This window comes from Lutra lutra, chromosome 9, assembly GCF_902655055.1.
Source record: "Lutra lutra chromosome 9, mLutLut1.2, whole genome shotgun sequence".
Lineage (NCBI taxonomy): Eukaryota > Metazoa > Chordata > Mammalia > Carnivora > Mustelidae > Lutra > Lutra lutra.
Window position 1 is genome coordinate 122,611,172 of NC_062286.1, and position 15,493 is coordinate 122,626,664.

At 41.2% G+C, this 15,493-nt stretch overlaps 1 protein-coding gene across 1 annotated transcript in view; it reads left to right on the forward strand.

Moving 5' to 3' along the window:
- CTNNBL1 (catenin beta like 1) overlaps window positions 1-15,493 on the forward strand; it is a 161,586-nt gene that overhangs the window by 34,995 nt on the left and 111,098 nt on the right. Inside the window, exons 3-4 of the mRNA XM_047745001.1 lie at window positions 2,874-2,980; window positions 12,908-13,047. Coding sequence (XP_047600957.1) covers window positions 2,874-2,980; window positions 12,908-13,047 — 247 coding nt within the window. The remainder of the gene's footprint in view (window positions 1-2,873; window positions 2,981-12,907; window positions 13,048-15,493) is intronic.

Here is a 15,493-nt window from a genome sequence, read left to right on the forward strand (position 1 = left end):
CTAAAAAGAGTGGAGGTAAAATACCAGTGATTAAAAATAAAATGACCTTACCTAAGTGTCTTTTTATATCCTTAAGTGTTAACTTGTATGTTATTTCACTCTGGCATTTTGTTCAATATGAATTATGGAAATAGATTCTTAAGAGCCAGCTGTTTTTTGGTTCCCTGAAAGACGTGATGCTAAGTTTGGATTTAAAAAATGAAGCTGGAGTGTGAATCTGAGAAAGTAAAAAAAAAATGGATTCATATTCCAAAAAGGTCTTTACTGTGTTGTGACAATAACTCTCTCCTCATTAGGATTTGTACTGGTGCTAATTTGGGGTCTGCCCCTAAAAGATGGTGACACTTTGGAAATCTGTGGTGGGATACAGTTCTGAATTTCCTCTCTTGAGGGCAGTAACCCTGCTGGCTTAGACAAACAGTGTGTGTAGCTCATCCTCCCTTCTTCCTCTCCTCTCCGCTCTCCCTTCCTCCCTTTCTCCCTCCCTCCCTCCTCACTAGCTTCGGCTCAATCTGTTAGCCCTGCAGCAGCAGTTAATTGGCAGGTATAATTCCCATGTAGGGCAAGGCTGGTACTGGAGGATTAGGATAGTAGCTGTCATGGGTAAGTGGTTTCTAGCCTGGGAGACAGAAATGTAGTGTGGGACCAGGCCTTCTGTTAAGGGACAAGGGAAAAAGAGATCGCTTTGTAAAAATGACACATGGAAGACTGCAAGTCCAGGAGTTATTGTCTCACTGCCACCAAAGTCCCATTTAATGAAAAACAAGTGATGTTTGCCCCTGTGAAGTCACGTGGACTTGTAAAATATTATTGTCCTTTTTGTGCTACATCACCAGCATTCATCTTTCTGAAATCTCCTTCTGGTTTCTGACATTGAGCTATTGGAGATACCTCTGTGGTCGATGAATAAGACGGATAATTCAGTTTTCCCCCAGCGTTGGAGGGAAATTAAAGGAGGGAAGGCCAGACCCTGGAGAGGCTAAGATTTGGGGGATCCTGTGAGAGCTGTATTATTACCATTTTTTTCTACAGAGTGGGCAAGATGTTAGCTAGGGGAAGGAAAAGAAGTGGAGATTGAAGTTGTTTCAAAGTGACTTAATCCTTCCTAAAAATTTAGATTATGTAGTGAACTCCATGTGGCACATTGGATACATCATGCCTGTTTCTAGTAGAACAATAAGGGTTTACGTTAATGTAGTGTCCTTTCGTTTGTACAACAGTTTTATGCCCATCTCTATAGGTCATCTCCATGACCTTGAAAGAGGCAGGTAATATTTTCCCCCTCCATCTCTCCCTGCTTGCTTGCCTTCCTTCAGCACATCTTCCCTGGGAGCTTGCTGTGCGCCAGGCACTGTGGTGGGCACTGGAGAGTCAGCAGTGAACAAGAGACATGGGCCACCAAAAGGGGTGTTTACCCTAGTTGGGAGTTGGAGAGATTGTCTGGGCTAGATCCTGCCAGACCTTCTTTACATGGGTCATGTGAAGGATTTAGAATTTTATTCTGAATGCCAAGTGGTTGAATTCAAGAAGGACTTGTGAGGTAGAGTCAATTGGACTTGGTGAGGGTTTGAGGATTATATTCAGCAAAGTAATATTGCCATGTGGCTAGTGAGTAGTGAAGCTCGACTCTGAGTCCTGACTGAGCCGGGGCACTGAGTTCAGTTTCTGAAATTTCTATTTAAGCTACAGATAACTGGGCATGGGGTGGGAGTCCAACAGAGGCCCTCGGGGGCCAGGAGTCATTGATAAAATCTAAGAAATCTGTCATGCCCAAAACGAATTTATAAATAACACCTACATAAAACCCGATATATGTTGGCTAACTGAACATAAAAGAAAACAAAACAAAAAAACCCCAACATATGAACACTGAAATTTAATAAAATAATATCTAACACTTTTGAGTACTTACATAATTATGAGATGATTCAGTGCTTTCCAAAAGGATCTGTTTCTGGTTCTCTTAATAGCAGTCTTTGTATTGCTTTTAGTTTTAAGCTGTGGTCAGTGGCCACAAAAGCTGTGAAGCCAGGAGTTGGGTGTAAGAGAGGCAAAGTGCATTGCAGCATGTGACTGTAACCTTGAAAAGAAGCGGAGAAGAAAACTTTCCTGAAATTTTAGTGTAGATTTTTTGGGGGGAAATGATTCTGTTTACAAAAATTTATTTTATTTACCTTTGTAGTTATTATTCTAGTATTGAAATAAGAACACTGTATGGTCTGCTAGTTTTTTATGTCTCCCCTGAGTGAGTTTCCTAAATTCTTGATGCTGTATTGGGCCTCTCTGATTTCCTTCTCAGCAGCTAGTAAGGACCCAAAACAGTGATGTGTAAGAAATGCAAAGCTGTGACTGTTGCTATTTAACAAGCATTCTTATGGTATGGGCTGTCCAGAAATAGGCTGTGAGTTGGATTTGGCCTGTGGACTGGAGTTTGCTGACCCCTGACTGGGGCAGAGGAAAGATTGAGGTCCACTGTCACTGACTCAGGGTTTGACCTTGAACACGTTCTTTTAAACCTGAGAGTTACCTTACCTGTACAACAAGGAGAATGATGGGCAAGTATTAAATAATACTATCTAATATTGTTGCTTATTCCATGCCATACAGTATGCTCAAGAAATATTTGTTGAATGAGCCGTCTTTCAAACCTTAAACTGAGCTTCCTGAGCTAGTTGTGAGACAGTGATACAAAGTAGCATGTGATCTAGACCCTTAACCTTCTTTCCAATGGGGGAGATAAGTATGTACTGTATATTTAACCCAGAAAGGTGAGTGGCAGAATACCATTTAAGAGCTGGGGAAGACAAGTAGTGATCAGTGAATAAGAAATCCCTTTGGACTGAAATTGTTGCTGTTTGTTCCCTTTATACCAGGAGGAACCACTAGATGAGAGCTCCGTGAAGAAAATGATCCTTACATTTGAGAAAAGATCATACAAAAACCAAGAGTTACGGATCAAGTTTCCAGACAATCCAGAGAAGTAAGTCTCTGTTTTGCTGAAACCTTCTTTCCTCCTATGTGTTGTGCTTGTTGTTTTTGTTTTGTTTTTTGTTTGGTTTGCCTGCTTTGGATTTGTGATTTGTGTCAGGAGTTCCAGGACAACCCACCTGTTTGGGAAATCACTGCAAACACTCAAGGCTCTGAGCCAGTGGTATTCGAGGGCACACAGCAGGATCAGCAAGAGGGAAAGACAGATCAGTCAGACTCTGGAGAAGTTCATGCATAGGCTTCTTGTCTTTTTTCTTCCTAGGATACATGCAGACATGTTCCTTTCTCCAGCAGTGAAATACATCAACATATGTTGTGTTTCTGTCCCGGGAAGCCCATTTGAGTGAGACTAAAGAGTCCAGGATATTTATTGAGGACAAGTTATATAGGCCTTCTCTGTCAGCAGTGATTATCAAAATTCCACTCTCCCAGAAGGAAAGCAGAAGTTAAATGCTCCAGGTGAGCACTTAGGGAATCTTTCAAAAGCCAAGTTCCCAGATGTCAGCCTAGGACTAGAGTCTTCTAAAGATCTGGTCTACTAAGTTAGCTCTTTTCTGTATTGTTCTTCTCAAGGTGCAAAGAAAATGGACCATGCCTGTCATCAGTGATAGCTTTACTGGTGAGAAAAATGTCCAAGGCTTTACAGTTAGACAGATATGGGTGTGATTCCTATGTGACCTTGAATAAGTCGCTTCTCCTTTCTGAGCCTCAGGTGTCTCATCTGCATAAAGAATACCTCCTTCACAGGGTTGTTGTGAAGACTGAGTGAGAATGATGGCAGGTGTTTAGCTCAGTGCCTGGCACACAGTATGTGCTCACGAAATGACAGTTCATGTGATTTTACCACACCTGCGCCTCCATGTGCTGTGAGGTGCTGTCATGAGGAATCTGGTGTCTTCTAGTCCATCCTGATGAGTACGAACATGGAAAGAGCACCTGTATGTGACCAAAAAAAATCAAGGAGTGGAATATATACAGTCTGATTTAGGTAGAGAAAAAAATGAATTCTAACTAAAGGAATTTTCATATTTATACAGATTTTAATGTTCTAATTCTCTCTTCCCTCCCTATCTTTCTGCCTCTTAGGACGTACACTTTTAATGAATCTTTTTTTTAATAAAGATTTTATTTATTTATTTGACAGACAGAGATCACAAGTAGGCAGAGAGGCAGGTAGAGAGAGAGAGGGGGGAAAGTAGGCTCCCTGTTGAGCAGAGAGCCGGATGTGGGGCTCGATCCCAGGACCCTGGGATCATGACCCGAGCCGAATGCAGAGGCTTTAACCCACTGAGCCACCCAGGCGCCCCACTTTTAATGAATCTTAATAGACCTAAGGCCTCTAGGCAATTAAGAGTTGAATCGTACAGTCTTTGTACTCCAGTTTATGGGGTACTAGGGAGACTGACTATAAATGCAGGGTAGAAGGAAATATACTTTAAAAGAGATACAAGCAGAGGGCTGTGGGAGCATAGGGAAAGAAACCATGAATACCAAGTTGGGGGCAAGTTCAGGGCTTCACAGAAGAGGTGGTATTTGAGCTGGGCCTTGAAGAATGATTTTTATTTTAATAGGCAGAAAAGAACCTAGAAAGGTCTCCCAGGCAGTGTGATTAGCATGAACAAAGGCGCAGAGTCCTCCTGGCAACCTAGTGAGGCTCATGTGATTCAGTATGTCCTCTCTGTGCTATAGGTGAGGAGGTGTAGGGAGAGGAGAGCCTTGTTAACAGACCCAGGCCACAACCCTCTTCAACAGGAGGAGTAGCTTGATCAGAGCTCAGCCCTCCCAACATGAGAGGCCTGTCAGTTTCGTGCTGACCTCTACCATGTAGTAGCACTTGTAAGACTGCACTGTGTCTATGGGTCTGTATATGTGTGTTTGATTACACAAGTAACACGTGAGCAGGCTGTCATTATAAAAAACACCAACCGTGCATAGGTTAAGTAAAAAATGAAAGTTCTCCTTCACTGTACAGACCCCCTTTCCATTTTGCTCTCCAAAGATCGTCTCTGTGAGTTTTCTTTTAGATTGTTTTCTGTACATACATTTACATATGTAAGCCTTTCCCCTACCTAAATCATACTGTACATATTCTGAACCTTGATGGTTTTACCTGCATAACAGGAGATCTTTCCATGCATGTTTACCTTATGTTTTGTGACTGGTGTGGAGTGTTTCATGGTGTGGATATACCGCAATTTATTTACAATTTTTTCTTTGGATGGATATTTGGTTATTTTATTTTATTTTATTTTATTTTTTTTTAAGATTTTATTTATTTGACAGAGAGAAATCACAAGTAAGCAGAGAGGCAGGCAGAGAGAGAGGAGGAAGCAGGCTCCCTGCTGAGCAGAAAGCCCGATGCGGGGCTCGAACCCAGGACCTGGGATCATGACCTGAGCCGAAGGCAGCGGCTTAACCCACTGAGCCACCCAGGCGCCCCTTGGTTATTTTAAATACTGACTTTTGTGAACGATGCTGCAGTGAACCTCCATTTACATGTGTCTTAGTGCACATTATTTCTGTGGGATAGATAACCTAAGTGTTCAATTCCCAGTTGAAGAGAATGTATTTTAAACTTTGATAGCACCTGCCAGATTTCACACCCTGGCCTTTTATTCTCCCACCAGGAGATCTCTTTCCCTAAATTCTTGCCCACGGTGAATGTTATCAGTCTTTAACATCTTTGTCGTTTGGTCTATTATTATTTCTTTACTCAGTGGTTTTCCTGCATTAGACTCCATGTGCCTTTCAGGAGGTAGACTGTGTCTTGTTTGTTTCTATTTGTAGTACCTAGCACAGTACCTGCCATACTGTAGGTGCTCAGTAAATATGAGTGATCTTACACAGTTGAGGTCATCCTTACTACATTCCCATTGCTTGGAACCTGAAGATACGTTATGAGGAAGCTGTGCTGTAGGTTGATAACACTAGAAATTTAAGAACCACAGTACTTCTTAGAATGCTAATATTGCCTTTGTTGGCTTGTAGGTATACTTCTGTCAGTGTAGAGCACTGAGTTTCTGTGGGTTATATTCACCTTCTACATCTTAGGTACCACAGATGCTCCAGTGTTACCATTTGTAAAGTGTTTCTAAGAAAATATTTTGTTTAAAAAACAAAAAACAAAAAAACAGCAACAATAGTGTTTTCCATCCAGACAAATTTATACACTATTTTAGTTTTTAAGTCACAACATTTGAAAATTGAAATTATGCATAAAGAACATTTTTTTTCATATCCAAAAGCAGTTAGGAAACTACATTGTGTTTTAACCTTGAGTTCTTGAATTCTTACTGGTGCAGTGTCTTTTATAATTCTCTAGACCAGCGAGGTGCAATTAAGATGAAAATTGCTGGAGCATATTTGAATGAAGCTTTCCGGTTGAGATCAGAAACGTTCAGATTTATTTTCCCATATATGCAATTGTCATTTTGATTGCATACCCAAAAATGCCTCTCTTCATCTGGCTGCATTTCAGATTCAATTGACAATTCTCCTTACACAGCGTCTGCTTTGCACTGTGCGATCATTCTCCCAAACATCACACCGAGTAGAGGGTGCCCCTTCTCTTGTCCTCTTCATTTTTGTAGGGCTGGAATTCCTTAGGTTAGTGGCTCAGGACCCCTTTGTACTCTTAAATTTTTGAGTACCCCAAAGTGCTTATCTTAGGAAATTTTAGAATATACAAGCACACATTTTATTGCCCTCGGGGCAATGATAGCACCACGTGTTGTGCAGCCCTCTGGAAAATTCCACCGTACACTCCTGAGAGAATGAGATTGAAAAAGGCAAATAATATTTTGGATTTACCCTAAAAATAGTTTTAGCCTTATAGACTCCTGAAAGATCTCTGGCTACCTCCTATACCACCATGGGGTCCCAGGACCACACTTTGAGAATTGCTGATTCATTTGGGTTCAAGAAACCTCATACTTCCTATGCATTGGTAGCTGGTTTTATGATTGCGGGAGATCTCATTGGTTTCTCTTGCTTTTCTGGTATTTTTTTACTTCACTGGTCATTTGCTAACATTCACTCTTGTGGTTGAAGAACATCCTGCTGGTCTGAAGCAAATGTACATGGGCAGAGGAGCAGAATATTCTCTGTCATACCAGATGGAATTGATGACCCCGCCTGAGCCTGGGTTACTGTTTTAATATGTTGCTCTATTGCTTTCCCATTGACCTCTAACTTGATCCTTTCTTCCAGCTATGCATCAGCTGTTTCTAAAGGTGTGTCTAATCCCTAGACGGTCAGTCCTCTACAAATATTGTAGTGTGTGCTTTAAATGAGTAGGCTTATTCTTGGTCAGCCAAAAGAGAACATTTTTTTAGAGCAGAGCAGACTTGAAGTTAGATTTATTGAGCACCTGCTATGTGCCTGCTGTTGTTAGGCACATTACATTTATTATCTCTTTTAATCCTCACTATAATTCAGCTAGGAAGTTTAAGGAAGTTGAAGTTTAGAAATAGATTAGTTAACATTCTCTGTCTGCATTGTTCAGACTGGGGCCCTGTGCTCTGTGTTCCAGTAACAGTTCTCTTGGGCAACACTGGACATCATTACAATTAATTGCATTGAATAAATTGTTTAGATTTGTGCCTTGCTAGAAGCTCCATGAGGACAGTAGCTGGGATTGTTTTGTTATTTGGTATTTCCTCAGTGCCCAGCACAGTGACTGGCACCTAATATATGTCCAATGAATGCTTGTTGACACACTACTCTTGGTTATACAGCCTGTAAATGTGGCTTGGGGTATGACCCCGGTGAGTCTCATTCCCAAGCCCAGGCGTTTCTTACTGTAACTCATTATTAATGTAACTCTGGACCCAGTGGTATTTTTGTGATGTTTCCCTCCTCATAGTTGAATTTTTGCTTATTTTGTTGGTTTTGTTTTGATCATTTTATGACTTTCTAAACTTAAAAACATTGGGTTAAAACTGCATAGTTGGAAGAAGAATTTCCAAGTTGGAAGGGACTGAAAGGTGCAGTCCATTCTTCCTTCTCCTTGATCTTTTTTTTTTTTTTTCATGTCACCCAATATTAATTACCCCCAGTGACAAGGATCTAAGCTTACAAAGAAACCTGTTTCATCTTTTGCAGCTCTAACTCATAAGATTTCAACTTGGAATGAAAAAGAATTTCAACACATTTTTATGAGAGGATGTCTAGTTCCTTATAATCTCAGTTGCTTCCCCGAATTGTTTCCCTTAGGTTTCTACATAAAGTATGGTTCCTATAACAGATGCCTAAACCTTAAGGGCCATCTGATCTGCATGCTAACTCTTAAGTTATCTTCTAAGCAGGCTAAAACCACAGCAGCTTTTGTGGCAGCTACTTTCCTCTCTGCTCCTTGCTTTGGCAGGTATCTGCCAAATTTCTGTGGTGGACCAGGGAGTGTTGCCCGGTGCTGGGCATCCAGAGATGAAGGAGAATTAGTCTCTGTCCTGGCAGAACTGTCTCAGATCTGATTTGCATTGCAGTTAAAATTGATTAAAACCATCAAATCCTTTCCGCACTAAACTGTATCTCTCTCACTCGTGCATTTGTACCTGACTGTGGTTCAGTGCAATACTCGGTGTGAATCCTAGGTAATTTTCATCCTCTTGGATTTGGCCCATCATTATTGCTTGTCAGGAACTTTTTGAATTGATTCTGTCAGCTGCTGTGTTCACTGTCTCTATAAGCTTTGTGTCATATGACATTTGTTAAGTTTGCCATTTATATATCTTCACCCAAGTTGTTCATCAAAAACAGGCTTAATAGGCGCTTGGCTGACTCAGATGGAAGAGCATGTGACTCTTGATCTTGGGGTTGTGAGTTTGAGCTCCACATTGGGTGTAGAGATTACTTAAAAATAAAATCTTTAAAAATTTTAAAAATTTTGCAGGATGCCACCAAGAGGCTTCTCTCCAGGATGACATTCATTCATTGATTATACCCCAAGGTCCCAAACCTTTTCCTCTCACTCAACATGACTTTGCTTAGCCTGTTAATGCCCTTGCCAGTTTTTCCCAGAGAACTGTAAGTCTTTTGTCAAGTTACTCCCTAGGACTCACGTAAGGCAAATAAGCCTTAGAGATTTACTGAGCCTTTCAGGTTCAAGGATTATACAGATCTACTGTCCCAGTACCTGAATTGTATACCAGCCCTCCCAAGTCATGATTCTGATTTGGCTTCCATGCCTTAGGTGATAAGGACCCTAGTGATCTGAAAGGATAATCTGTTTGTAAGCATAGATGAAGAAGCCTTAAAAAAAACTGGTGTGGAGGAGAATCTTGAGAAAAATAATTTTGAAATTAGAATAATAAGCAGGTGAGAATAGATAAGGAAGCATTGGAAAAGAAGAACAAAGGAGTGTTTTGTAATAACAGAGGTAAAATATGCCATGATAATGTAGAAATGTGGTTGGTCCTGGCTCAGGAATTTGCAACAAATCCATGAAATGGAGTGAAAAGCCCATAAAAAGATTAGAGTACACATTACAATTTAGTGTATGATACAGGTGATATTTCTTCAGATCTGTGGAAAAAGGATAGATTATGGTTTTGGGACAATTGGCCAAACATTGCAAAAAATAAAGCTAGATCTTTGCCCTATTTCATATGCTAAAATATATCTCAGAATTACTTACTCCTAAACATTTAAATATGTATAAACACAGAAGTAGTATATCGTAAAATATATTTGATCTTAGCGTAGGAAAAAATCTTACTCAAGGCACATGTAGCATAGAGTTCATAAAGGCTAAAATATAACTACTCAGACTTTTAAAAACTTTTATGTTAAAAAGCACAGTGTAAAAATTAAAGGGCAAATATTTTTCACTGTTTTTTTTTTTACAACATATGGTAGAGATTAGTTTCCTTAATATATAGAGTGCTTATAAATCAGTAAATAAGTTGAGCACTCTTATATAAAAATGGTCAAAAAGAAACACAAATAATAGTAAACATTAATAGAATTTTAACATATTATCAGAAATGCAAAATAAAAAATGTTATATTTCTTATCTCAAATTAGAGGAGATTTTAAATAGATAATACTGGTTTTGAGGAAGGTCGGGAGGAAATAGGCACTCCTGACACTGCTGGGACCTTTCTGGCAGGCTATAGCAAAATCTCTTAAGTTATGCATTCTTTCTGCTTGGGCACCTTCCTGGTAATTTATCCTAACACGGTACTGATGAATACATACATCTTAGTGTCATTTGTTATAAGGGAAAAGATTGGAAACCAGTTGAATGTCTGACAAAAGGGGGACTGGTGAAATAAATTATGATAGATCCACATAAGGAAATACCATGTAGCTTTTTAAAATGTGTTATTTAGAATAGAAATTTCAGATGGGCTTAATCTCCTACACCCACTGTGGGACTGATGAGTGGTTTCTTCTTGGAACACTGTGTTGAGAAGGATTCTGAAGTCATGTCTGGGCTAACCATGGAAGGGCGCTGGGTTCAATGAGGGATTTTGCCTTGGGAGAAGGAGTGACAGCTGCATCCGACACTGGCTTTTCCTATTGTAGAAGGATGCTTAATGATAAGAGAAATTGTTCAGCCTATGTTAACAAAAATGGCAAAAATTGAACATAGAACTGTATATTGTGTAGGCTACTTTTTTTTTTTTTTTTTTTTTTTGGGCAGGTGGGGGAAGTTAGGAGTCTAGAAAAACTACTTAAATCTACCAGAGTATTACCAGTGGTTATTTCTGGTCACTGAGATAACGGATGATTTCTGTGTTTTTTGTGTTTTGTTTTGTTTTTTGTTTTTGTTTTTGTTTTGAGAGAGAGCAAGAGAACATAAGCAGGCAGAACAGCAGAGGGAGAAGGAGAAGCAAGCTCCCCACTGAGCAGGGAGCCCAAATGTGGGGCTCGATCCCAGGACCTTGGGATCATGACCTGAGCCAAATGCAGTTGCTTAACCAACTGAGCCACCCAGGCACCCCTGTTTATTTTTTTGAAGTTTTGTCTTTTCCCAGTTTTCTATAAAAAGTAGTATTTTATGATTATAAAAAATATATAAATGTTACGATTAAAAATAATAAGGGGGAAAAAACAATGGTAAGGATATTGTCTGCGTGTTTTAAAGAATAGTCTAAATAGTCTAGATTATTTTCCTTGCAGAATCCAGATTTCTGGAGAGGTGGTCTTTGCCCAGGCCCTCAGCATCTGAAAGAGGCATATATAACTTAAAGAGTCCCTGCTTATGTTTCTTTTCCTTTTTTAAATTAAAGCACCCTGATATAAAATTAAATTGAGGCCATTTGATTAAGCAGGCAGCTGTGGATATATAGAGACAAAAGATACAATTTCTGTCTTTAAGAAGCTTACATTCTAGAAACAAAGAGAGACAAAATAATAACGGTAGCGGCAGGAGAAGAAGAAATGAGAGCAAACACATAGCTTTTTATAGGCCAGGCCTTTTTCTTAATTTTTATATATTTTATATATATTCATTTATTGACTCTTTACAGTAGCTCTGGGAGGTAACTTTATGGTATTATTTACAGATGAGAAACTGAGGCATAGAGAAATGAAGTAAGTGGCTAAGGTCAGGTTCAAACCCAGGCAGTCTGACTCAGAGTCTGTTAAACCACCCACCCCTGGGGTGCCTGGGTGGCTCAGTTGGTTAAGCGTGTGACTCTTGGTCTCAGCACTGGTCTTTTTTTTTTTTTTTTAAAGATCTTATTTATTTATGTATTATAGAGCGAGTAAGCATGTGAGCCGGGGGAGGGGCAGGGAGAGAGGGAGAGGGAAAGAATATCAGGGAAACCACGCTGAATGCAGAGCCTGACACGGGGCTTGATTTCAGGGTCATGAGTTCAAGCCCTGGTTTGGGCTTCATGCTGGGCATGGAGCCTATTTCAGCAACCACCACCACCACCACAACAACATCACCACTGCTTCCCTTCAGTTACTGTCAGTCAGGTATTGTTCAGTTGCTTTACATGGATTGGCTCACTTCTTCCTCAGAGCAAACCCTCCTGTCTTGTTCATCAAAGGCTTAGTGGGCATTTCTGATATGTCAAACACCAGGGGAGGACTGGGAGAGGTGAATGCACAACAGTTTTTTTTTTTTAAAGATTTTATTTATTTTTTTGACAGACAGAGATCACAAGTAGGCAGAGAGACAGGCAGAGAGAGAGGAAGGGAAGCAGGCTCCCCGCTGAGCAGAGAGCCTGATGCAGGGCTCGATCCCAGGACCCTTGGACCATGACCTGAGCCGAAGGCAGAGGCTTTAACCCACTGAGCCACCCAGGCGCCCCTGCACAACAGTTTTGTTCTTAGCGCCTGGGCACAGGTTTTTTGAAGGGTTCGGGTGTGGAACTATGAGTGGAGTATCTGCCTTGCCACGTAAGGTGTGGTGGTGATTGCAGGGTGAGGGAGACTGGCGCTGCTTTACTGTGGGATCTGCCCCCGAATCAGCTCACTGAAGAGAGAGGGTTTGGTGGAAGGCAGGGTAGTTTTGGATGGCGGGAGAATCTCAGTATCTTCCTTTGGGTAAGGGGGATAACTGGCCGTTGATCTGAAGTGGCAGGTAAGAGAAACCCTTTTTGGATTAGTGGGAGAACTATGTCAGGGCAACACCGTGGTCATGGTAGCTAATCCACAGGACTGGTGGGCAGATCATTTAATGCTACAAAATGTTTCAGGAGCCTCTAAAAGGCAACTTGTGACTGCAAGAGTAAGGGGAACCCTGTAATGAGATCTGAATCCAAGATTGATTTTTGTAATGAGGAAATCGATTTCTCAAGGAAATTGTGTGACAGTATGATGTTTGGATGAGTGTACTTCCTGGTTGGTCTGTTGCAGATGCTTTGACAGATTGTTTCCCTGTCTGGATTATGTTGCTGTTTGCTCCTCAGTGCTGATGGTACCCCTTTCCTTTCACTGATGCTGTCTTGTTTTCCCCTCCTAGGTTTATGGAATCTGAGCTGGACCTAAATGACATCATTCAGGAGATGCACGTGGTGGCCACCATGCCAGACCTGTACCACCTTCTGGTGGAGTTGAATGCTGTGCAGTCTCTCCTTGGGTTACTTGGACACGATAATACAGATATCCTTGCAGATCTGTTCTCAGTAGGAAGGCTGACAGGGTGAGGGAATACTGTTTACTCTCTTCTCCTGTCTGTCTCTGCTGATGTCTGCTGTCACGTCTGGTGTTCTATTTTCATTCTAATTATCTCCCATCTTGAAACACACGCTGCTCCTTTCTCATTTGAAAATCTGTTTTTATCTATGAATAAATCTGGGGCAATCCTTAATTGTCCTATTTTCTCTTATTAGTGCTGGAATTCTTTGTGATGTATCTGTTCATACCTTAATAACGTTAATTTCTCAGGGTCTTGATTTTCCAGGTCCGTTATAGCGGCATGGCCAGCTAGGATTTGAATCTGTTGATCTAGACATCATTCTGCTAACAGATGGCCCAGTGGAGTTGAGACAAGAGGAGGCAGTGAACCGTGGTAGAAAGCACACTGGAATGTCCAGGAAGATGGGGATTTTAATTTCTTTTGTCCAGCGCTACATTCCGTATTCCTTAAAAAAGCCTCAGTGCACAGAAACACGTAATATTTGTCAAATGAGCATTAGACCTAAACAGATGATCTAGCTTACTTACTGATCCCAGCTTACTTTCTTGTGTGAAATTTGATGGCCCTCCAGCCCTCAGTATTGTCCTCTGCAGAAGTGGAGTCAATAACTTTTGCCTTTCATTGTTATGGAATATTAAAGGAGACCATGTGAGGGCCAAGCGGTTTCTGATACACAGTAGGCACTTAGTAGATGTTACTTTTAGCTGAATCTGAACCATGACTTCCCAAACCATTTTATACTTTGTTTTTGCTCTCAGATGTGCAGCAGCTTCCTACAAACGGGTTTGATAGGCCCATGGTCAGGGATATGTTCATTAAGGCGAATTCTCTTCCAGTGGTTCTGTTTGAATCCAGATTTCCGAAGGTAGGAGACAAATGTAGTTAGTCTGCCTGAGTGATATTCACGGGGAATCTGCTGCTGCTTCATGTTATTTTCATCTTCTTGGTAATCTCTCTCCTGAGAGAGTGTCTGACTAGGTCCTTTCCTGCCTGATAATTCTCATAGAAATAAATCAGTGAATAATTTTAATGCAGGCTTCTTTTTTTTTTTTAAGATTTTATTTATTTATTTGACAGAGAGAGATCACAAGCAGGCAGAGAGGCAGGCAGAGAGAGAGGAGGAAGCAGGCTCCCTGCCGAGCAGAGAGCCCGATGCGGGGCTCGATCCCAGCACCCTGAGATCATGACCTGAGCCGAAGGCAGCGGCTTAACCCACTGAGCCACCCAGGCGCCCAATGCAGGCTTCTTGAAGGCTGATCTTAAGCCATTTCTGAGACTTGTAAGGTTAGGTAGCATTAAGAATCACTCTGTCTGTCCCCAGGTTGCTGTGCTCCTCAGGGTTTACTGCTGGGTTCCGGGTTGTACGAGAATCTGGAGGATCAGCTTGTTTCTGGGTCAACTGGGTCTCATGAACTCGTGTAGTAGACGTGCTTTGAGTGCTTATTATGTACCAGGCACTGTACTAGACCCCGAGGAACCATGGACTAGACTGGATGTTCAAGCAGCATCAGTTAGTAAATATATATTTGAATATCTACCGTATGATCAGCCCTGTTCAAGGTACTGACTAGTCCTCACAGAGTTAGTAAGGTAGAAAGAGTTCTTAGTTGTGAGTTCACCTTTTAATTCACCTACAGAACGGTAGATTTTCAGAATCTAAGCAGACCTGACACATGATTTAGCCCATTGCCTTAGTTATTTATTTAGTGACAAAACAGAGGTCCCAATAATGGACAGTTAACTGTTGAGGTTGAGTCTGGCCCTCTGGGCCCCCGATTTCCAGGCTGGCCTTGTTGCGAGTGCGTCTTGAACCCTCCCCCCTGCAGGACTTATTACATCCCTGACAGAGTTGCACAGTGTCATCTGCTACCCTGTGTATTCACACAGGAATCACCAGGTTTGTTTCTGGAAACACAGCTCTTGTTCTTTTTCTGTTCCTGCTAACTCAAAGTAATAGTGGCAGCTTCCCGACGATCCTGACATTTTGCTGATTCACCAGCCTGGTTCCTGCTGGGGAGGAGACTGACACGAGAAGTGCTGCTCGACATCGGCGTACTTGGGAAAGGCAAGGGCACAGATGTTCCGAGTTGTTAAGTTCTGGTCTTTAAAAAGGAAAAAAACAAGTTCCCCTATAAGAACTTTGACAGACTGCCATTTCCCTCCTGTTTTCTGAGAGCTAAACTGCGTTTTGTTTTCCGCGCCCCCCCCAGTATGCCAACCTTCACCTTACTGCCCTAATGATATTTTTTAAAATCGGATTTTTAATTATGCCCTACATCAAATTTAAAGTGCATTGGAAATTTTTTTAATTACCTAATTTTAATTAGCTGCAGCAATTAGGGTAAATGTCATCCTCCTCAAAGTACAGTTTTTCTTGAAAGTGGTTTCAGGATAGGGTAGGCCCTCTTG